This window comes from Chlorocebus sabaeus, chromosome 13 (assembly GCF_047675955.1).
Source record: "Chlorocebus sabaeus isolate Y175 chromosome 13, mChlSab1.0.hap1, whole genome shotgun sequence".
NCBI lineage: Eukaryota > Metazoa > Chordata > Mammalia > Primates > Cercopithecidae > Chlorocebus > Chlorocebus sabaeus.
In genome coordinates this window covers 61,978,052-62,002,611 of record NC_132916.1, presented here as the reverse complement: position 1 = coordinate 62,002,611, position 24,560 = coordinate 61,978,052, and the positions used below count along the sequence as shown (strand labels likewise).

The 24,560-nt window shown below is 46.2% G+C and overlaps 1 protein-coding gene across 1 annotated transcript; it reads left to right on the top strand.

The window, feature by feature from the left end:
• Window positions 1–6,808: 6,808 nt before the first annotated feature.
• Window positions 6,809–9,007, top strand: OLIG3 (oligodendrocyte transcription factor 3). Its single transcript, XM_008006884.3, has one exon. The coding sequence runs from the start codon at window positions 7,033–7,035 to the stop codon at window positions 7,852–7,854; it is 822 nt and encodes a 273-aa protein (XP_008005075.2). The 5' UTR covers window positions 6,809–7,032; the 3' UTR covers window positions 7,855–9,007.
• The last annotated feature ends 15,553 nt before the right edge of the window (window positions 9,008–24,560 follow it).

Here is a 24,560-nt window from a genome sequence, read left to right as displayed (position 1 = left end):
AACATATATTTTGCGAGTACTTTCGCACAAACAACTCCATAAAACACACTTAAGGGTAGGATTAAGTTTATATAATACGAACTAAGGATGCGTGCATAGTGTTTTCTATTCCCCCTTCTTTCTTTTCACCCTCATTATAAAGTTTTATTTTTCTAAAAGTCTACTCAAATGTATTACACTTGCCATAATAAAATGAAGAAAAAAACAAAGTTCTTTTAAGGTTATCTAATTGAAATATTCACTTCTGTGGACAAATGCTCCAGTATTCTGCTATTTATATTTCTTTATTATCAAGCATTATAGGGTAGAACGATCACAATTACTAGAAAAAAAAGACCTGGAAAATTATCAACTTTCTTTCATTAATACCTTAAATGATATCATGTTATGTATTAATTTTCATTATTATTTTGTTCTAAAAATTGACATATCTCAAATTTATAAGAAGCTTTTACTAACAGTTCTTGATAGTACTGTTGAGAATATATTTCAATTGTTAAACAGGAGACTCAGCCTGGTCTGCAAGTAAAATATAAAATGATAAATATCTAGAAATGTTAAGTGACAATTTGTTTCCAGTCTGCCTCCTCTCTCCCTACCTTCCTCCTCCCCTTTGCCCTGCAAAATAAAAGAAAAACAGGACCTAAGACTTAAATTACCTGGGCAATTATTTTAATTTTAGTATATATTATAATATGATGTAAAAATGAAAATGAAAATTTAGCCAATATTGTAAACAGTGATAATTGGATTTTACATCATTTACGTTCCGACTGTTGGTGTTATGCAAACAAAAAACATATCTATAGATGGAAAAATACAATGGACTAATAAGAGAGTACAATTTATTACATTTTCATTTGTTTTCAGAAATGATGAAGCAAAATCCACCTGGTCCATACCACAGATGGTGATAAAATGAATCAGCCATTGAAAGACTGATTTTAGAAAATTGCCATTTTTATTTTTCAAGATTCAGTAGCAGAATCCTATCTATAATTTTCTCAAAATAACATTTGTAAATCTATATTTGTTAGAAGTCAAGCCAATGTGAGAAGATTTCAAATCCAACGTTACTTATAAAAGGCATTTAACGTGTTTTCCATTGTCTTCATTAGACAGCATCTGAAAATAATTTGTTTTGTTTAGAACCCAAAGACTTTGAAGAAATATTTTAATGTATTTGACTCTATGCTAATATACATATCAATTTCAGAACTTGCATGTATAGGTACCTATAATAAAAAGGCAGTGTAATAAATTGTTGTCATAAGTGTAAACATTTCTTTAACCTGCTGTTCCTTTATAGTTAGATTCTATACCTATATTCTAATCTCTTTGTGGTATCTACTTATATACTTTGTGTGTGTATAAATCTGAATATAACTGAAGTCAAGATGAGGATGCATATGCTACATAAGGTAACCATCTCTAAAATAAAACTAAATTCCTTAAGCACTTCAGCAATAATACAGCAATATGTGCTTAACTACTTAATAGAATATAGCCAGGAGATGATCCAATAACCATAAGCAAAAAGTAGAATTAGCATTCTGTGCTTTTATATTGAGAATCAAATTGTATACAGTGAGTGTAACTATCAATTCATAAAAGAATAAGTTAATAACAATAAAATACTATTAAGAAATCATCTGCTTAGTAGTTCTTAAAGTATTGGTATTAATGGAGCCACAAATCCAGACTGTCAGGGCACATGCCAAGAATGTGCGTATAAGTATGCAAATTTTAATATAACTCATCAGTTTATGTAATTGATCGCCAGTGATATTTAAATCAACCCAAACATTTCAATCTTAAGGCAAAAAAATGTTTTCTGTTTATTGACTTTCTACAGGAAGAAAACTCAGTTGAGGTTTTGGCAATTGAGCAGATGTTACCAGAAAGGAAAAAAAAAAAAAAGAGTACTGAAGGATGCTCACTAATTGAGTAAAATCCTGTAAATGAAGCCCAGAACTTCATATCTCCTTTGACTTTCATGAGTCTTTAAATAATTATAATGAATTTGTAAGTTCTAGCCAGCCTTGCTGCTTATGCATCATTAAAATCAAACTTCTAGTTCTGCCAGTGTATTAACTTGTCTATATATTCACATAATTAGCACCTCATCATTTTGTGCTATTCTGGGACTGCCTGGCATCTTCCAGTCTCACATCCAATATTGTGAAAAGCAGTTACTACCAGCTCATAAAATTCCACTGCCCTTCCACTTCTGCTATTTTCCCTGTATGAAAACTGGATTTTAAAAAGATGAGGAGGAAGACTGGACAGATCAGTAAGTTTTTAAGATGTTATTTAAAATATAGGGAAACCCGGAAGATGGAATCGCTTTAGTCAGTCTGTCCAGATCCATCTTCTCTGGCCCTTGTGTCACTTATTTAATTGTTGGAATTTAGATTTTGGCATCTCCCAATGCAGGGGCTCAGGGTTCTGTACCCTAAGCTATCACTCGGGATGCGCTGCTGCAGGAAGAGATTATTCCTGCTTGACTGTGATTTATGTTGATATTTAATTTTTTTGGTCTTTTTTATTTATTTATTTTCCTTTTTGATACTGGCTTCTTTGATCAACCTAACAGCCCTGGTGACCGGACCCCCACTGCTATTGTTGTGAAGTTATTGTTTTACTCTGCTAAAGAATGCACTTTTTCAGAAGTTTCTCCGCGAAGTCAACTAATTTTTAGGCTATTCCTTGCTTGCACATGAGGGATATAGTTAGAAATGTTTAGGCTTCCTTTTTTTGTTCTGTTTTGTCTTGGAGGGTGGTTGGGTTGAAAGGTGAAGCCCACAGGGCAGCCTCCCGCCTTTCAGTCTCGGCCAAAGTTTCTGCTGGTCAAGTTTGCGGCTTGATGAGCGAGAGAAGCCCCTGGACGTTGCTGATTGACCTGCCTCTCACAGTAGCTCTTCGGCAGGTCAGCCGGCGACATTTGCTACTGGACTCTTGCGGGGGTGGGGGTGGGGGTTCGCTCCTGAGCCAAAATCGCCGCGGCCTCAGGCAGAGCCGGCAGCTGCTGGAGAGGAACTCGGTGGCTAAGGCTGCAGAGCAGTGGGCGTCGGGCACCGAGCGGCGCTCACTGGGTATCAGGTAAGAGACGATCACTGGTGATCTGGGAGGCACAGCCGGGTGTTGAGCACAGCCGAACAACTTCCCAAGTGCGCGGTCCCCACCGAGAGCCCCGGGCGCGCGGGGACAGCAGGACGGCTCTTCTGACCCGGTCCACGCGCCAACCCGCTGTTTTCATATGTCATAGGAAGGCTGAGAAACTCCAGGCTCTTCTCAGAGTCAAGACGGGCTTAGAGGGAAGTAGCCTGCCTGCCTTGGGACGCACCTGTTGCCGGAGAAGGACCCCCGCCTCCGCCGCGCAGCCCTCCCCAGCCGCGAGGGCGCGGGGTGTGGCCCGGGAGAGCACAGTCCGCGCCACTGCAGGGTCGCTCGCTCCGGCTCCCCGCCGGTCTGAGCCCTCTGAAAGGGGTCCTGGCGAGGGCCAAGGTCACGGTTGTCTCTGGCTGCAGCCTTGGCCGGGCGGCGACTCCTTTCCTCTCCCGTTCCGCAAAAGTCTCGGGTGGGCGATGGTAGTCAGCCCTCAGAAAGAAATCTGTGTGCTCGCCCGCCTGAGCTCCGGGCCTGCTGCTTCTCGGGTTGAGGGCTCAATCCGAGGAACTGAGCTGCGGTGGTGGGGGTCGAAAAGAGACTCCACAAGGCAAGGCGCGCCGAGCGCCTCAGCCTTTTGGGCCCCAGCGAGTATTAACCCATTTTATGGGAAGCAAAGTTGTGGCACCTTTACTCACTCCCCTCGTCTGGTTGTCAATCCCCGCAACGGATGGGAAGTGGGAGAACTAGCCTCTAAAAGTACTTACTGGGCCGAGGCCCTGAACATTGGACCATCCTGCACTCACACATTATGGATCTTCGGGAAAGAGAGGGTGACCGAGGAGAGGAGGGCGCGCCGCGTCCGGGCCTGGGAGAGAGGGAGTCCCGGCCTGGTCCCTGCAGACTCCCATTTCAGGCACCTCTGTTCCTGGAGCTGAAAACCCTTAGGGAAGAAAGAAGGGAAGGTCTTGGTCTGTTCGGGCGAAGGCCCAGTCGCCCCTTCCCGGCCCAGCGCAGCCCTCGGAACCGGCTGCGGCCGGCGTCGGCCCCCCTCTTGCTGAAAGGCTGTGCTGAAGGAGAGTGGCTTCTGGTTTGGACTCCCGGAACCCTGGCCCCAGTCTTCCAGCCCCGCAAGCTTGTATTTTGAGGGCTGCTCTACCCTCCTTTTTTTTTTTTTTCCCTTGACACCTTCTTTGCCAATTTGGGGGAGATTTAAAACTGTATTTACATTGTCCGCTGAGAAAATTAAGACGTTTTCAAAAAGGTAAATTATCTTGTAGCAACATGATTTTTCCACTTCTTCATTTGCAACCCTTCTGCTCTGACCAGACTTTGCTATTTCCCCTAATCAAAACTCAAGTGCAGCGTTTTCAGTTTGGGTGTGAGAAAAACAGACGCCGACGGTGACCTAGGGTCAGGGAGGTGCTCGGGAGGACTGCGGGGGGCCGGATCTGTCCACCGTCCGCAGGGCGGGGAAGCTGCCCTTCGTCCAGTCCAGTGCTCCCTCCCATTGTCCTACCCCGTCCGCCTCTCTCTCCTCACCCCATTTGATCAGCAGGGGAGTCGCAGAAGGTTGTCGTTAGGACTAGCTACTAGCTCCCTCCCATCACCTGGGACTGCAAAAGTTCTGGAACACTTACCCCCTCCCCACCTTTTTTAAAATAACCAGGAAGACTTAGTGTATGGTGTATGTCACTATCTTATTGGCGAGTCTGTTGAATTAAGAAACATTCTTTATGCTTGGTACTAGGATTGCTTTTGGACATCAGTCTTTCCATATCCAATCTAATCCGTTTGAATTAAGAAACTTTCCTTCCTCCGAGGTGGAGTGGTAGGAGAAGAGGCTCTTGTCCAATCTTCAAGAGCACTAACGTTCTGGCCTTGACGAAGCGCTGTTGGCCATTTTTTCCCCATTACAGAAAAGCAAAATTCGGTGTAGCAGAAGCATCGATGCCAATGTTGTGTCTGCCCATCCGGCTGGCATTGCCAGAGCTGCCTTCGCAGCGTGACTGTCAGTGGGGCACAGCGTCAGAGCGTGCAAACTCCGGACCTGGGCGCGCATCCCTTTCCCACTGACCGCTCGGTTAGAGTCAAGGGAAAGGGGGGACTCCTGTTCTTCGAAGTGACTCAGCGGCTCAAGAGGCCCCAAGTGCCCGAGGTTCCAGGATTGATTCGATTTCACACTTCCGCCGAGACTCTCAGTCATTAGCTAGCGTTTGTCTCTCGTTTCTCCAAGCCCGGAGAGGGGCGGTGTCCGGGTTCTTCTAGAAACCACTCCTGGGGCTCTCTCTCTCTTCCCCGGATTTCTGCCTTCCCACCCCTCGTGCTGCTGAGCTAAAGTCTTGATCGACAAAAACACAGCAAGGGGGAAGAAATATCTACGCCCACCTCTGCACTCGCACCGAAGGCTCCAAACTCCGGGCTCCTCTTTATTCCCAGAGACGACTCCGCACTGAACCACAGCGCCCAGGCAAGCGCAAGGGGCTCTCTAGGTCCCTTCGTTGTTTCCCTTCCCCCGTGCTTCTTTGCCCACAGGCCCCTCACCCCGACATCAGATTGTTTATTACGAGCTTCTGATTTCCCTGTCCGACGCCATACGGCGGCCCCAGCCTGGTGGACCCACCAGCGCAGGCCGGGGTGCCGCTGAGTTCCCGGAGCTCGGGGCACATCAACACAGCGGCCAGAGGAGGCCCGGCGGAGCTTTGGGCCCGGACGGTCCCACAATTTTCCGCCAGCGCCAAGGTCCAGGAAGCCTGGAGCGGGAAAAATCTCTCTGGAGCTCTCAGGAACCTTTACAAGTCCTAACAATCTCTCTCTCTGCCTCCTTGGCTCCTTTTCCTTCCCAGCCTCCCAAGTTGCTTTTCTTGTGACATTAACATTCTTTTTTTTTTTTTCCTCACTTTTTGGTCTAGGAAGTTAAAGAACTGTGCAAAACTGAAATTCTTTCAGTAATCCATGTTTTAAAACGAGAGGACAAAGAAACTAAGAGACCTCTCCGCCACAATACTGTCAGGGGCAAAGCCATCACCAAACATGGACATCCCGTTGAAACCACACCAGAAGGGCTCAATAAACAAAATTGACAGAATGGAAGTGTTTAGGAAAAGAGATCTAATGAAAAAAAAATCTTGAGACAGAGAACGTCGGCATGCAGTCTTCCCACCATCCCCAGTCCCCGCTGACAGCACCTGCCCTCCAACAGCACCTCTGTCCCTCAAACCTTTCCAACGGGACCTATTTTTGCGCATATTTCTCTAAACTTGGGAGCAGCCAGGAAAGGAAGGAGAGCGAATGTTTCAATTCCTCTCTCCAAACCCAGAGGAACCTCCACCAACCGCCTGGCCACGTTCTCTTCCCTTCCTTCCGTTCCCGATGTGTGATTTGGTTAGAGAAATTGGGAAGGGGGGTGGGGTGGAAGAAAGTTAAAAAAAAAAAAAAATCAGGAAGGCGTGAGCTGGAGCGGTGAGTGTGTCAATCAGAGGGTTTTGTGCCTGGGGGCTCCTAGCGGTTCGAAGCAGAGGTGTCCCAGGGCGGCCCCGCAATGAATATGAATAGGAATCCTTGCTAAATGGGACAGCAAAGCGCACCGCCCTGAATGATGGCACGTCATCCTAACCAGCCCAGGATAGATAGGAGGGTTCCTTTTGTCTCTTTTCTCCGCCGCAGCTCTATAAAAGCCCCTCTTTTTCAGCGTGAGGTTAGTTCAAGCACACACCAACTAGCTGTCCAGGAAGCAACCTAACCAGAGAGGGGCGTGGGAGGGAGAGAGGTGGGGAAAAGCAGCATCTCAGCTTTTCTTCTCACGTCTTGCCGCTGAGAAGTGGGTTCCTGGGCTGTGCAGATTTTTTTTTTTTTTAATTCAAGATTTTCTTTAATTTCCCGCCTAAAGCCTCCCCACGGTAGGGCCGCATCCCCTCTAATAAAATGAATTCTGATTCGAGCTCTGTCTCCAGCAGAGCTTCATCTCCGGACATGGACGAGATGTACCTGAGGGACCACCACCACCGCCACCACCACCACCACCAGGAGAGCCGTCTCAACTCGGTCTCGTCCACGCAGGGCGATATGATGCAGAAGATGTCCGGGGAAAGCCTCTCGCGGGCTGGCGCCAAGGCCGCGGGAGAAAGCAGCAAGTACAAAATCAAGAAGCAGCTGTCGGAGCAGGACCTACAGCAGTTGCGGCTGAAGATCAACGGACGCGAACGCAAGCGGATGCACGACCTGAACCTCGCCATGGACGGGCTGCGCGAAGTCATGCCCTACGCACACGGGCCCTCGGTGCGCAAGCTCTCCAAGATCGCCACCCTCCTGCTTGCCAGAAACTACATTCTCATGCTCACCAGCTCCCTGGAGGAGATGAAGAGGCTGGTTGGAGAGATCTATGGTGGCCACCACTCGGCCTTTCACTGCGGGACCGTGGGCCACTCGGCCGGCCACCCCGCGCACGCGGCCAACGCAGTGCACCCTGTGCACCCCATCCTGGGCGGCGCGCTCTCATCCGGCAACGCCTCGTCACCGCTGTCCGCCGCCTCACTTCCCGCCATCGGCACCATCCGGCCTCCCCACTCGCTGCTCAAGGCGCCCTCCACGCCGCCCGCGCTGCAGCTGGGCAGCGGCTTCCAGCACTGGGCTGGTCTGCCTTGCCCCTGCACCATCTGCCAGATGCCGCCGCCTCCGCACCTGTCCGCTCTCTCCACCGCCAACATGGCCCGGCTGTCGGCCGAGTCCAAGGACTTGCTCAAGTGAGCAGCGGGCGGGCCCGGCTGCCGAGGAGAAGGGAGAGCGGCGGGAGGGGCAGCGGTGCCGGGCCGGGAGGGAAGAGGGAAGCTGCGAGCTCGGCCCACAGGAGGGCGGGCTCCGGGGCCCGCAGCCTCCCACGCTGTCTGAGAGATCTCAGACTCCACTTGATCCCCGGAGGGAAAGGACCAAAATCAAACTGCAATTTCTAGGTGGTAGCAAAGGGGGACTCGAACCGGACGTCGTGTGTTTTGCATGCATGCTTCTTTTCCCCATGCCGCGCCAGTATTTCTCCCTGCCATACGGTCTTGTCAAAACTGCATTTGTTGTATAAAGATGGGATCGGTGTAGTTAAAAACTTGCGAAGGGACTTTTGAGTCGGTTTTCTCTGACTCTGTGTTCTCGCTTTGGAAAAAGACAGCCATCCCTTTTGTGCAAAACAAATGTAAATATTTTCTTGAGATTGATGCGATTATGATTGTCTCTGTCCTCGCCATAGTTTTTCTAGAGACAACGGAGAGAGAGAGAGAGAGAGAGAGAGAGAGAGATCAAGACCCAAGTTTTGAATCTCAACTCCGGTCCAGGGCATGACACCTCCTATGTGAGTTTTCCTTTCGACGCAGTGTAGGTCAAAAGAATGCATGCACACTTCTAAACGAATCTTGTCTAAACATGTTGTGCAGGCCGTGGTGCCGTTTTCCTTGTAACAAGGATTTATTAGTGAATTATCCCAAGTATTCCATATATCTGTCTGTGGTTGTGTGAAATGAAAAAAGGGGCAGAGTGCAAAGACCCACACTCACGCACACGCGCTTCTCCCATACGCACCCCTTCAAACTTTATTCGGATCCTTCCTCTGCTGTTCTGGGGCCGCCATTGTAAAAGCTTGGGCTCCCTCTAGTAGCTTGCCCCACCCACCCCCCCTGGCTCAGTTATTCTGCATGCGGGGTTGGCTCTCTCTATTATCAGCTTTGAAAACTTATCCTGGTTTTAGGAGGGGTGCCGTTTTTATTTTCCTGAACATTTGCTTGAAATATTTTGTTAGGGCCTCAAAGACGATACCTGTCTTTATTTTTTATATATTCTTGATAACTATGATATATTTATTAATAACCAGTGTTTCTGGATGAGATTTCAAATAAAAAAGAACCTTTAAATCGTGACTTTGCCTTTGCCTAAAATCTTAGCAGATGGGGGTAGTGGTATAGGAAACATGTGGACCAGGTAAGGTGTACCTGGGTGTGGGTGAGGGATTTGGATGGTGGGCAGATGTAAAGGTTTTCCCTGATTATGCACAAGTAAACACGATGGGTAAATTGGTGCTAATTTTTGGAACTAAATGTCCTTCAAGCGGGGCATTGTCCACATTCATAGTCTTATGCTATTTGAGCTCCTTATTTCTCTGCAACAATCAGACCCTCATAAACTCAAGAACTGAATTTTAAAAAGTAATCTAGAAACTTAAAGTGGCAGGAAATAAGAGGTGGAGTGTCACTATGATGACTGTGTTGGCAACAAACAAGGATGAACCACTTTAAATTGAATTCTTTTCACTTTAAATTGAACTTGTGTTTTTCCCCCGTGTTAAACTCTAGTATACATTTTAAACGTTGACAAAGAGTGGTCCTAGAAAATAATAAAATACTTACCCTGCTTGCCTGCCCCCTCGGAAGCATGGCCTGCAGAGAAAGGGAAGGCTTCTCTGCTTTGTAAGGTGAGCTCCGGGTGAGTCAAACCACGGCCCAAGTCTCAGCAACTTGCAGATTTATAGCAAGAATCCTCCCTTCTTTCTTCCCTTAGAAGATTGCTGGTCTGGTTAGCCATATATATTGGGCATCTTCTACATAAAAGTCAGCTAAAACAGGAGTCTTTTTAATAAACTACTTTTCTTTTCACCTCTGGCCATAACACTTTTAAATGGTTTATATAAGCAGGAGTAATCCAGCAGAAAGTTTTGTGTATTTGTTAAAAGGGGACAATAAATCAAGCTGTAGTGAGGATAGCCCCAACAACACAGGCCTCCACTTCCCTCTGAGGAAAACAGAACTCTGAAATGCAATACCCCAGGATTTGCTTCTGAATAAGTTGTAACATCCCCTCGATATTGGTTGAGGCCCAAGCTCCTCTCCAGTGGGGGGAGGCCCGTGGTCTGTTTCCAGAATCCAGCAAGGAGAGCAAGTCTGAGAAGCATTTGCATTTGCCCTGTGTTTCTTGAGTCCCTGATGCCTGCCTAGTACTGCCTTTGCCAGGGAGAGCATCTCTGTGGGTTTCTCTTCTATCCAAATCATCCCCCTCCATCCCTTTTTACCTTCTCATCGCTACCCCACTCTCAGCCAGGAGAAAGACCTAAGTTAGGGTCTACAGTGGAGGGTGCTTGTTTCCATTGGTTTTAGGCAGACAAATGGGGGAATAATCGTCTGTTTCCCAAGGGTGATTCATTTCTCTGGGTGAGGAAAGAACCTATTGAAGATTTATTTGAAACCAACACAAGGCAGCCCTCCAGCCTTTCCCCAGAGTTTATTATTTAGAAAGGGGAGGGGAGGGAGAAGTTTCATCAATCAGGAAAACGACTTTCTCCTTAGCCGCGTGCTTCTTTTGAGTCCTGTTTCCAAAGGCCTGGTTCTGGGGAAACACTCAGGTCCTTAGGGTTGGCCTAGTGGTGGGCCTCATGCCTTCTCTAAAGCTGAGGCTTAAATTGGGTTATGGAAAGGAATAAAGCCATACTGTTTACACTAGGACAGTAGTGGATTTTGTGATTGTCCTGCTGAGATAGGAAATCTTTGAGTTACAGCAGTGGTCAGTTTAAAGAGCTGTGATGTCCACTCACATAAGCTAAAAGGAAGCTTGAGCACAGGGAACTCTGGCAAAATTTGCAACTAAAATGGGAAATAGACACCACTTTCAACATTGAGAAGATCTCTTAAGTGAGCAGAGCTCTTTACTGGGTTACAAAAATTCTTTTGGCTTCAAGATCAGAAGAGAGGATTTCTTTAAGAACAGGACAGGAACCCAGTGAGGAAGGTGATTTGGGAGCCAGGTCTTCTGAGGTTTCTGGGTTTATCGGGAAGAAACAATCTCCATTCACCCTGGGGGAAGACACTTCCCTTGATGCCTAGGTGGGTCTGCTGGGCATGTGAGTTTGCAGGCCGGCTTTTACTGTCATTGGGCTTCCCTTTAAACACTCGAATTATCGACTCCAGAAACAAGATTTCATGACCGCAAAGGTGAAAATGGGTTTCGGTCGGATTTTTTTTTTGTTGTAAATTTTCCACTTTCTCGAAATTTCGCAAGTTTAGTTTTTCATTCAATCTGGAAACACCACGACGATACTTTTATTCCAGATTACACACCGCCTTACGTTTAAAGGGATGGCGAAATCCTCCTGGGCAGAGACACCTTGAGAAGCCCACACTCGAAACCTCTCGGCGCTTTCCCAGGCGATGACCTAATTTAGAGGGCGGAAGAAAGTGACCCTTAGAAAGGGAAAATGACACCTGCGTCGGCTGGGCATACCAGATCTTTGTTTCTGGGGCCGCTGAGGCTGACAGCCCGCAAACGGGCAGGGAGAAGCGGCCTGAGCGGGCCAAGCCCAGGGTTTCCTCGCTCCAGCAGTAGGGGGCCTTGTGTCCCCTTGAACTTCTTTCTTTCCCCAGCTGCTAGGTCGGGCAAGGTTTTGTGCCTCTACTGACGCATTCAGCAGAAACTGCAAATGCCTCCTCCCTCCGAGAGGACGCTGGAACCCCCTCTGCCCCATCAGCACCTCGCTCAGACACCAACATTTAACTTCGCGTTCCACGTCCCTTCCAGAGACTCCGGGGCCCTCTGTTCCCCTTTTCCCACCCGCCACTGGGGAGCGGGAGTGACTGCTAAGGGTGGGCTCCCAACTCCCCTCACCCAGACTAGAAATCTCCGAGACCTCTCTGTGATGCTCGCTCCCCTCCTGGGCCGCCGTGGGGACTCGGGACTGGCCTCGAGGCCAGGACCCCGAGGAGACTCGCAAGCCTGAAGATGCCCCTCGCGGCTCGGCCTCAGCCCGGGGAGGGAGGCTTTTCCGGGACTGACCTGGCCCAGGGAGTCCGTCTCTGGTTTGCAGGGGCCTCCCCTGCGCACCTCTCCCGAGCAGCCCCTCCGCGCCCACAGGCCTGAGGCCACCCCAGGACCACCCCTCCCCGCACCGCTCCAGGCCGAAGCCGAGAAAAGGGAGCTGTGAAGAGAGGACACCGGGGCCAGGCGCCCTCCCGGCCGTGCGGCATCTGGGTCTGTCCTCCCAAATGCAGCCCCACGGGGTCCAGGCTCCTCAGGTGTAGGGAGGAAGTGAGTGGAGGAGCCGCCGCCCGAGAGCTGGGAAGTGTCTTTGGAAAGAACTAGGCCAAGGGAGGGGCCGTGCAGGAAGGAGGTGGCCTGCATCTTCAGCTTTCCGGTAGGAAAACTTACGAGACTCCCCGCCCCTGCAGAGAGTTGGGAGCGCCCTTCCCTCCCCGCCCCTGCAGAGAGTTGGGGCCTCTCGTGTACCCAGTGCCCGTTTAAGGGGCCCACAGAAATCAAACTGCGAAGGCTCGGGCCGTCAAGCGTGCGTTTTCATTGAAACCTTCCCTGGGACACTGTGGTCGCGGGGCTGCGAGGGGGCAGGAGAGGATGGGGTGCATTGGACGCCAAGGGAGCCCGCCAGCAGCCGGAGTCCACGCTCGCGATGGCCCCGGAGCCCCTGGGAGCGATCTCCGCCGAGCCTCGGCGTGCGCGACACCTCCCGCCCTCCTCCTGTATCCAGCGGCGGAGAGCGGAGAGCCGGAAGCCCAGACTCCAGCTCCGCGACGGGCTAGGGGTCCTCGGGTTGCGGATGGGTCCGGTGGCAAGCGTCAGTCTCCGTGCCCTGACCCCGGACTGTCTCCGGGTCCCCGTAGGACACAGTCAGATAGGCTGGGGCGCAGACGACAAAAGGATGTGTGTGGGGCAGATTCCACCGAGGCCCATCATCTCCTGCGCCAACACCTGCAAAGTGCCTCGAAATACCCAAGCGTTTATGGAAACTGGGAGACAAAACAAAAACGGTAACAACAAACAAATTCAAAGTCTGGCTGAGAGCGGCGGGCGCTCTTTCCTCTCCGGTCCCAGCGCCCCCACACGCAGCGCGGGGCTGACACTCTCAGGAGTTTGTTAACTTTGCTAACGAGAGGCCGGGTTAGGATGGCGCGGGGGGTCGTGGGGCGGCGCCTTCCCCAGCTGCGTCTCTTCGCTGGGGACCTCACAGACGACCCCGGCGCCTCGCTCTCCCTGGCCGACCCGGATCACAGCCCCTGGAAGGGAGCCGTTGCTTCTAACCCAAGCCCCTGGACTGCACGTGGCTCCCGAATCAAAGTACGGACATTTGTCCTCGCAGCCAGGCACCGGCAAAAGGAATTTAACTCGCCTCGGTAGTGGGTCCCTCGAGGGGTTAGTCCTGGACCTGCTGGGGCCAAGACCCCAGGGAGCCAGGAGGGAGGGGTGCACAGACCTGGGAGTTCAATGACGGGCCTTGATTTTACTGCTGTGTCCTGGGGTTCGAGTGGAAGCAGAGTGGTCGGGTTTCTCGCACCCCAGGAGGAGAGGGGCAAAGAGGGGGCAGCGCTTAAGGGTCTGTGAGGCAACGTCGGATAGCTGCCCTCGAAAGTTTTGGATTGGTCGGGCGCGGTGGCTCATGTCTGTAATTCCAGCACTCTGGGAGGCCGAGGCGGCGGGTGGATCATGAGGTCAGGAGTTCGAGACCAGCCTGGCCAAGATGGTGAAACCTTGTCTCTAATAAAAAATACAAAAATTAGCCGGGTGCGGTGGTGGGTGTCTGTAATCCCAGCTACTCGGGAGGCTGAGGCAGGAGAATCGCTTGAATCCGGAAGACGGAGTCTGCAGTGAGCCGAGATCACTCACGCCACTGCACTCTCGCCTGGGCGACAGAGCGAGACTCTGTCTCAAAAAAAAAAAAAAAAAAAAAAGGAAAAGAAAAGAAAGAAAGAAAGTTTTGGGGTTCGGTCCGGCCCTGACTTGAGTAAGACCCCTCTTTTCCTCGTGGTCTGCAACGGACATCTCCGAAAGTGCAGGAGCCAGGGCCTGATTCTGGGGGTTGCCACAGTTTACACACAAGCATCCCTCACCTCCATGCCTGGAAAATTGGGGAAGCTGGATACTGAGGGGGCCCCCCTCTCTGCGTGCTGCGGGGCTGTGGTGCCAGGAACGCACTTTTGCCTCAGCAAGATCCTTAATTCCACTGGGGAACATAGAGGGTGGCGCGGGCGCATTTTATGGCGACTCCTTTCTCCTCCTGGTTATTCAGTACCCCCACCATCCCGCTTCCCTTCCGTCTACCCCGGGAAAGGACAAGGAAATCCACACCATCGTTTGAAACTAAATGTAAACATATGGCGCTCTAGGGCACTCCCAGCAACGCAAGCCTTATCATTACTTCCTTTGGAGTTTCTCTCAATCTTCCCTCACTTCAGCAACGAACATTTTCTGAATGCTTCCGATGTGCCAGGTGCTGGGAGCGGCAACAGAGGAAAAAAAAAAAAGTAAAACAGCAAGAGAAATAAGGCATTCACATACATAAGAAATAGCTGCTGTCCTCTGTGCCCTCAGAACCTAGCGGGAAAACATCGGTCACCTAAGTCCGAGGGTAAAAATTCCACTGGCCTCACAAAACACAAGTGTTGCAAACACGTCCTTCCAGACGCTTTTTCAGATGCTAGAAAACTCACTGCCCATTCCCTCTACTGGAGAGGACAGGAGCAGATGCTTTTGATTAATATGGAAATAAAAAGAAGCAACGGTGGCAGTACTTGGTTTGGTGGCAGTTGTTTAGAGATTTATTGACACAGAGATAAACTTCAGTGTGGGGCATCTCGTATTTCATGTCCCCATTAGTTATTAGCAAATGAGCAAATCGTTTTTCTTTTAACTGTTTTTTAAAGAAAAAAATAAAAGAAAGGGAGTTGGTAGAGATATTTTTTTAATGGGATTACTGTCATTATCCTCCTGTCTCTGTAGCTCCCCCAGCTACAGAAATTTGCCTCTGGACTCCAGAGTTCACCAGGCAGTGGTTCTAAACATAAAACAATCCTGTAATTTCCTTCAAGAACAAAAGTTTTCAAAGAAACGACCTGCACAGTATCCCCTTCAATAAAGCCGAAGTGACTTAATGGTCTGTTAATTACTCCATCCCTGCAGGGGGGAGGGAAGCTTCCGAATGGATCGCTACAAACCCTCTGTTGACTGAAGCTGTGGTCTGTCCCCAAATGTACAGCTGGGGCCGGGCCATTGAAAACCTAGACAAAACAAAATCCCTGATAAATAATCCCACCTAGAACACAAAGATTCAGCACTCAATTGTTAGATCTGTGCTGGATCCTCAGAGAAGACCGGAGGGAGCTCCTTTGGGGCTTCCGGTAATCTTTAAAGCTTGAGGCCAGGGGTTCTTGCACAAAAGTTAAAAAAAAAAAAAGAGCTTGTTTGACTTCTCTGTCCCCTTATCCTTCTGTGTTGAATTTCTTTCTCTTTAATTTGTGGCTTTGGCTATAATTTTTTAATCCAATTTTCTTCTGTATTAATTAGTTTGTTCCATCATGTAATAAATTTTTGGTTTGGTTATTCTCCAGTTGTTTCTCTATTAATAATTTTAATCTAAGAAGACAGGATTTGAGTGTCATAAGAGAGAACGAAGAAGAGAATAAACATATAGGAGGCAGGTTTGGGTTGTGAGTCTCTGTGTCTTTTCACATCTGTAAGGTGAAAACTGCAAGTTGTAATTAAATATATTTCTAAAATAGAACAGTTAACCAGCTATGTTGGAGTCCAAGCAAAGCTAGCAGTCATTCAGTTAACTTTGCATCAGAGATGGTTAACTGGAAAAATTGAATTTTCAAAACATCTCTTTAAGAAAAAAAAAAATATATATATATAAACATGTCCCATACTAATTAAAAATATAATAGTTTCAATTTGGTATCTGTTTGGTCATTGTGGGTCCATTTAAATAAAACATTGCAGAGAGGTGAAATCGATCATCTATAGAGATGAGTATTATCAAAGTGATCAAGATGTGGATATTTACTGTTTTGGAAATTAGTTGTTTGCTTGAACTAGGTAATAGGAAGAGTCTATGGAGCCACGCATCTACTGTCACTTCTTAAGGAAGTGAGGCTGAAGGTCAGGCATTGGTTAAAGCCATCCTTTGCCTTTCTTGCCACAGCTGACTGGACCAGATAGTGGTATATGAGCTAGTCAATATAAGGTACAGACATGAGGGAGGCCAGTTCAAAGGCAATTGACATTAAATGGTGCTTCATGAAGAATGGTGGCACTTTTCTCTCACTGGGAAAATATAAAAATCTAGTGAATGGAAAGGGACTCATCATTTAAACTAAGTTTGACCCTAGTCAATGCTGGACTTTTGTTCTGGTTTTCTGTACAACTAACTGTTCATTCCAGTCATGTGAAAAATGGGATCCAGACGGACAGACAGACATTGAGACCTGTGTAACACAAATAGAGTTGCCCCTTTTGATACTAAAGGCTATTGTTGCAAATCTATGCAATGATGTTCTCAAAATCTGACTTCCCTACAGTGCTATACAGACACAAACATGAAAAATTAGAAGCCATTCCCTCTTGCTAAATAGTCCATGGGGGAAACAGAAGCAGAGGAAGTAATTTGTTTCCCATTTTTACTGAATTATGTTATTAATAAGTCAGAGTGAATTAAGTACAGTTTTAGAAATTCTACTGTCTGACCAGGTAGAGGTGGGTTAGTTTCTTTCTCTCTCCTTTGCAGAGAATAATGTGCTCAGTATTAATGTCTCTTCCCAAAGAGCATTTGGATATAGACAATTTTTTTCATTTTTTTACCCTTAGGTACTTAGTTCTTCAGCATTTCCTTCAACCTGTGGAGTGTTTGCCAGGCTCTTAATTGAAACATGTGATCTCTTCAGGGCCAGAAAGTATATTGACTTGACTAGTAACTTTTCTTTTTTTTTTTTCCATTTTTATTTTAGTTTCAGATGGTACGTGTGCAGCTTTGTTGCATGAGTACATTGCATGTTGCTGAGGTTTGGTGTACGAATGATCTTGTCACCCAGGTAGTGAGCATAGTACTTAATAGGTAGCTTTTTAACCCTCACCCCACTCGCACCCTCCTCTCACTGGTAATCCCCAATGTCTAATATTCCCATCTTTATTTGACTAGTAACTTTTCATCATTATTGCTATCGGCAGGTTTTTAAGTAGAAAATACTAAGAAACATTTAGTGTACTTTTCACAGTAAATCCTAGATCTCAATACAAGAAATTACATTAAAAATGGAGAGACCTAATATTTTTTTAGAAACTATTTTATTTAAACCTCAGCCTAATGCTAATTTGGCCCTGTGATGCTGACAGTGCTGGAATAGCTGGAGGAAGGCGTAGAAGAGATCAGCAGGACAGTGTTAACTTTTCTAAATTGTGGTTCCTATGAACTCTCACAGCAGAGAACCTAGACTGCATCTAAGAGTACAATGAGAGGTGAGATGTTTTTCTTATAATTATTTACTTCACCATTATAGATTATTTTCTTTTTCTAGAATTAACTTCCTTTGAAATTTTATAGAAAGGTTGCTCATCTAAAATATATACCATTATGGTATACAAGGATGTTCTAGTTTGTTGACTCTAGAATATTCAAAGAAGCATTCCATGTTGCCCTACACTTTAGGCTTGAAAGAAAGAGGTCAGACGTAAGCAATGGCATCCATGCAGGGCAGGGATGAAAAGGATTAAGTGGGGCAGGTAAGGCAAGGAACATGGTGGCCACTTTTTAAAAATGGAAAACATTTCTGGTGGTAACATGGCATCAAGGATTACTCTTATTGGTTTATTCCTCACCTATATAGGCTTTAGGTCATTACGATAGTACTTAGAAAAAGGACCATGCCTACGTACTTCCAAGAGATGAAAGATTTATGGGAGATTTTCTCTTTCTCCTTGTTCTTCCTCCTCAGTTTTCCTTTCTTCCTGTCTTCCTCTGTCTTGCTTCTCAATTATCTAGTCATCTTTTCGCCATCTTCTCTACCTCTCTGCTTCCAGCCTTTATGTTCATTCCATGTGATCATGCCCTTCTATTTGCCCACTTCCACTGGCTACTTCATTGCTTTCAGGAAACATAGGGTTTTCATTCTCCTGGCCTTCTTGCCACATCCTTGCACACACAATCTGCCTGCTCTTCCAACTAGTTTTGGTTTCTAGGAAGCTCCCAACCCTCTTTTCATATCTTCATTTCCAGCCTGTATTGTTACAAAAAAACGAGCTATGCAGAAGTGTGTTCCAGAACCAAAGCCATTCAGAGGTGCTTTAACTTTCAAAAGCAGCATTGTCATAAGAGTGCTTTCCTAGGTGATAGGGGTATTGTGGTAGAGGCTATTTATGCTTTACCAGTTTGTGTCAACTTAAGGAATGTATTTATATAGATAGCCACAGAAAACACAAAGTGCTTAATATGTGCCAGTCATGGTTTTAAACACTTGACACATATTAGCTCATTTAATTCTCACTGTAAGCCTGATAAGTTGGTATCATTATTATTCTTTTTTTTTTTTTTTTTTTTTTTTTTTTTTTTGAGACGGAGTCTCGCTCTGTCGCCCAGGCTGGAGTGCAGTGGCTGGATCTCAGCTCACTGCAAGCTCCGCCTCCCGGGTTTACGCCATTCTCCTGCCTCAGCCTCCCGAGTAGCTGGGACTACAGGCGCCCGCCACCTCGCCCAGCTAGTTTTTTGTATTTTTTAGTAGAGACGGGGTTTCACCGGGTTAGCCAGGATGGTCTCGATCTCCTGACCTCGTGATCCACCCGTCTCGGCCTCCCAAAGTGCTGGGATTACAGGCTTGAGCCACCGCGCCATTTTTTCAGATGAAGAAACTGAGGCACAGAAAGTTAAGTAACTTCCCCAGGCCATACAGTTGGTATGACTGGACCAGTGGTTATCATGTTCTCTGGCCTAACAGCATCAACATCATCTGAGACCTTGTTAGAAATACAGATTCTGAGATTTTACCTTACTTGCAGGTTCAAAAGATCTCTGCTATAGTTCCACAGATGCTGGCAGAAGACATGAGACTCCTGGGTCAGAAACAAAGGACTTGATTTCTCATGGCACAGAAGGTATCATGAGCTTCATGTTCACACTCCTCTTGTCCCTTAATTCCCAGGAAGGCAATGCAGAGGGAGATGCTGCACATGCAGTGGATTGAGTTACATTTGAGAAAGCTTGAGCTTAGAAAACCCCAAGCTTTATAATGGGCTTCCAACAAATCTGCCCAACTTTTGCTTTAGAATGAGACATTATCTTTATTATCCCATGTAGCAAACAAACATGCCTTCTAACCCAGAGGGAGACACTGTCTGCATCTTCTAAGGCTATTTTCTATACAAACACCTATGAGTAGACAGTCCAGAATGAAACTTGTCAGTGTCGCTGATCACAATATGCACAGAAATGCAAGAGACCTTTGGAAGGTTGTCTCCTGACAGAGGGCTGAAATAAGTGCATTCATCTCAGTGTTTGGCACACTGTCATCATCATTTAGGACAAGGCCACTGTCTTGTCCCATTGCCCTCTCCCCCACAGATATGCTTCAAATATGTTTAATATATATCCTTGAATATGTATGAAATGTAGGAACTTTTATAAAATCAGCAGTGTTGTTTTGTGTGTGTACCATTTTCTTTTCTTTTCTTTTCTTTTTGAGATGGAGTCTCGCTCTGTCACCCAGGCTGGAGTGCAATGGCGCAATTTCGGCTCACTGCAACCTCTGCCTCCTGGGTGCAAGCCATTCTCCTACCTCAGCCTCCTGAGTAGCTGGGACTACAGGTGCCGCCACGGTGCCCAGCTAATTTTTTGTATTTTTAGTAGAGACGAGGTTTCACTATGTTGGCCAGGCTGGTCTCGAACTCCTGACCTCGTAATCTGCCCACCTCGGCCTCCCAAAGTGCTGAGATTACAGGCGTGAGCCACCGTGCCTGGCATGTGTGTATCTATTTTTAATTTATACATGAGTTTTGCTATAGCCCTTCTTCTGTTTAATACTTTTTTTCCACTCAGCATTATGTTTTAAGATCCATCCACTTTGCCATTCGTTAATCTTGTTCCTAACTCTTGACTGCTGAATGCTTCATACTGTGTGTCCATCACATTTCATTTACTATTTCCATAGGGATTAAACTTACCTTCCCTCTAGCATCCTGTAATGATAACACTGCAATGAACATCTTTATATATATGCCTCCTCTTGTATCTGCCCAAGTTGCTCATTTTTCTATCAGGTCACCCATCTTTTTCTGTTGTTTTTTTCCTCAAGAGTTTATTGTATAGTTCATATATTGAAAGTTTTAGATGTAACAACTGTTTTCTCCCAGCCTAATATCTGTACACCAGTTTTCCCAACTATTGACTGCTACACAATATGTCACTTCCCTATTAATTTATGATGGCATCTTTATCCTATATCAAGTTCCTATATTCATGGGTCATTTCTGAACTCTCTGTTCTGTATCACTGGTATATTAATCTATTTCTATGCCACTATCAGCGTATTTTTATTGCTATGCCTTAGTATTATATCTTAGTATCTGGTAAAGTGGGTCCAAGGAGGATACATTTTTTACTTTTTAAAAATATGATATTTGTCTTCTAACTGAATACAATCTAAGTTAACTAGAATAAATTTCTTAAATTGCATACTAATATTATTGTAAGATTTTCTTTTTCTTCTTTTTTTTTTTTTTTTTTTTGAAACAGAGTCTTGCTGTGTCGCCCAGGCTGGAGTGCAATGTCGAGATCTCGGCTCACTGCAAGCTCCGCCTCCTGGGTTCACGCCATTCTCCTGCCTCAGCCTCCCGTGTAGCTGGGACTACAGGCGCCCGCCACCTCGCCTGGCTAGTTTTTCGTATTTTTTAGTAGAGACGGGGTTTCACCGGGTTAGCCAGGATGGTCTCGGTCTCCTGACCTCGTGATCCGCCCATCTTGGCCTCCCAAAGTGCTGGGATTACAGGCAATTTTTGTATTTTTAGTATAGACAGGGTTTCACCATTTTGGCCAGGCTGGGCTCAAACTCCTGACCTCAAGCAATTCGCCCACCTTAGCCTCCCAAAGTGTCGGGATTACAGGTGTAAGCCACTGTGCCCGGCCTATTACAAATTTTCATCACCTTTCTCTTAGGTGGTAGAGTGTTGGTAGAAGAAGAGATACATGTATATGCAGGCCTCTTGGAGTTGCTATAATATTATCTTTTCGCTCTATTTCTTCAACCTTGAAGTTATTAACCATGAGTGGGAATTCCCATGCTTTCTGACTCCTGACTTGAAGCAATTTAGTGCTTGATTACTCTGGGCTTAGAAGCAAGTTACCCCCAATCATAATGCCCCAGAGATAGTGCTCATCATTACATTCTGTATTATATATTCTATAATATATATTACATTATATATTCTACAACATTGCATACCTACTGTTTAGAGTCTTAAACAGTAGGTAGTAGGAAATTTCTTCAAGAAGGAGCTTTCTGATCATCCTGAAAGAACATTTTGCAGATGGATTCAAATTTAAATGGAAGCCTTTCTGGCATCAGTACACTCTTCCAAACCTTCAGGCCTGTGCACATGCCATGCCCATTATGGAAAGTGTTTGTTCCCACCCCATGCCTCTCCCTTGCTCAGCCTATTCTTAGACTTCACTTCCCAGCTTACTCTCACTTCACTGGGAGGCCTGGGCCAGTGGCAGTTTCCCATCCTGTGTGCTCCCCTCGCATGATGTACTTCCCCTCACAGCACTCACCACCTGGACCAATTTGCATGCTGCCCCTCTCCCACTGGAATGTAAACCCCTTAGAGCAGGACCAAGGTGGTAGAGTCTGGAACATGATAGGTGCATAAAGAGCATTTTGCAAATCAATGAATGAGAACTGCTCTAGAGAAGAGTCAAACTCTGTCTGGGTAGGTGGTTGCATAAGATGACCTGTAGTTAACCTTCCAAATATGAGATCATAACCATGTAATACAAAAATCACAAAGTCTGTATACTTTTATTTCTGGTTTTTTAAATTTTTTATTTATTTTTTTAAAATCCATGGCTACATTGAATAGGGGCTTTTTACCACATATGACTCTAGACACTTTTTGGAGTGGAAAGTAACTTTGTAACTTAATCACATCATTAAGAGGAGTCACCTTATTACCCTGAATGCTCTATTTCCATGTGTTATGTTGTCTGAGAGTAGCTGCCATTAATGAGAAACACCCATTGTTATATCATTGGTTTCTTGCAATAGTTTGGCAAGATAGCATAAGTAGGTCCCTTCCATAGGTCATGAGGGTGAGGAGTAGGGAGGTTAAGTAACTTGGAAAGGATGTACAGCCAGTAAATGGTAGAGCTGAATTTTGAACCCTGTGCTGTCTCACTCCAAATTTTTTGTTTCTAACAGATGTCCTAAATCTTCATGAATAGCCTTTTAATCTTTTTCCTTGACGTCTCCTCCTTTCTCTAGCTGGCCATGTCCTGTTGCTGGTCACTTTCATAACGTTGTCCATCCTTCCCTGGCAGTGTCCACCACCTCCATGGTGAGCTCTTGTTTCCAAAGGGTCATCAGATGTCCTAACAATTTTTTTCCTATAGTTGTTCATCCATTTGATGAACCTTGCCCTGCTCTGGGCACTGCATTAGGTCCTGAGGGTGCAGTTGGGAATGAGGAAGATGTGGTGTCAACACTCATAAAGCTAAGGTCCCAGGGAGGGAAATAACCAGGCAAATGGCAAAGCAGTGTACTAAACTCTATGATGGAGGTTACAACATCAGCATCCATGGGTATTTAACTCATAAAGCTAAGGGATTTCAGTGGAGCCATTAGTCAGGTGAGGAAGCAGGGCACCAGATAACAATACAGAAAAAGGCCAGAGGCAGAGAGAGCAGAGGGGATTCGAAAGGTGATTTAGTGCAATGGGAGTGTAGAATTCTCATGTGTGAGTGGAGTTCGAGTGGAGCAAAGCAAGATATGGTGATGCGCTGGTTAGCCAGTTGCCAAGAAGCATTGCAATCCATTCACTTACCCTTTTCAACATGTATTTATTAAGGTCCTACTATCATAGTAAGTATATTGCTCATGTAGCACTCAACCTGAAGCCATGCCCTCTTCTATATCCCTCAATTCATTTAATCATTGCAACAACCCTCTGTGTTAAATACCGTTATTATTCCAAGCTTTTTTGTCTGTTTGTTTTTGACAGGTTCTCACTCCTTCACCCAGGTTCAAGTATAATGGTGCAATCATGGCTCACTGCAGCCTCAACTTCTGGGGTTCAGGTGATCCTCCCACCTCAGCCTCCCAAGTAGCTGGGACTAGAGTCATGCACCACCATGCCCAGCTAATTTTTTGTATTTTATGTAGAGTTGGCATCTCACTATGTTGCCCAAGCTGGTCTCAAACTCCTGGGCTCAAACAATCCTCCCACCTTGACCTCCTAAAGTCCATGGATTACAGGAATGAGCCACCGCACCTGGCACCCTATTCCAATTTTAAGGATGAGAATGCCAAAGCCCAGAGGTTGAATAACTTTTGCAAAGTCTCATAGCTATTTTAAGGGGCAAGGCTAAGATTCACACTCACGCAGCCCATCTTCACCATCCATGCTGTTAACCACCAGAGTAAACTGCCTCTGGGGATAAAGTGATGAGTGAGACAAATAAGGCTCCCTGTCCTCATTCTAGGGAGGAAATAAGAAAGTGAACAAGTGCACAATAAATAAACTGTAGAGGCAGCACTAAGAGGTATGAACAAAGCCAAACAGCAAGACAACTTGAGTTTGACTTGGTTGACTAAATTTAGTGATGGAAGTCAGGGAGGGCTCCACTGAGGGGTGGCACTGAGCTATGACAAACGGAGGTCAGCGAAATCCAGGTTGTGGGAACCAGCGTAGACGGGCTTGGATGCTGGAGATGTGTGATAGTTAATTTTATAGTGCTTAAACACTATATTGAGGTTGCTGTGAAAATATTTTGCAGACATGATTAACATTTGCAATCAGCTGACTTTAAGGAGATGAGTACGCCCAACAACACAGGTGTATCCCATCCAATCAGTTGAAGGCCTTAAGAGCAAAATCTGATGGTTCCTAGAGAAGGAATTCTACCTCAAAACTGTAACATAGAAATCCAGTCAGTTGGCCCTGCAGATTTCAGATCTACCAGTCCCCACAATCGCATGAGCCAATTTCTTAAAATAAATGTCTCTCTCTTGTTCTTTCTCCTTATATATACTGACTGATATGGGATGATCAGTCAAGAAAGACTCAACCCCTGCCCTCACAAAGCTTCATTATAGGGAAGGTAATAAGCGTTGAAACAACTGATTACATAATGCAGAATTTAATTCCAAAGGCAGAGACTGTCTTTTTATTCTTCCTATATCTCCTTAATGCTGGGATCAGAGCCCTAAGTAATAGAGACACAAGGAAAACGTTCGCTGACTGAGGGAATGATATTTGCTGTCAGCAGAACAAGTTTCCTGTGCTAGTTCTGTCCCAACACAGCTATGTGACCTGGGATGACACATTTAATTCTTCTGAACCTGTTTCCTTCTCTGTGCAATGACGGCATTGAAATAAATGTTCTTAAGGTTTTGCTTTCTAATCGCCTGTGATTCTTTGAAAGCAAGCTGAAGACAGATAAGGAT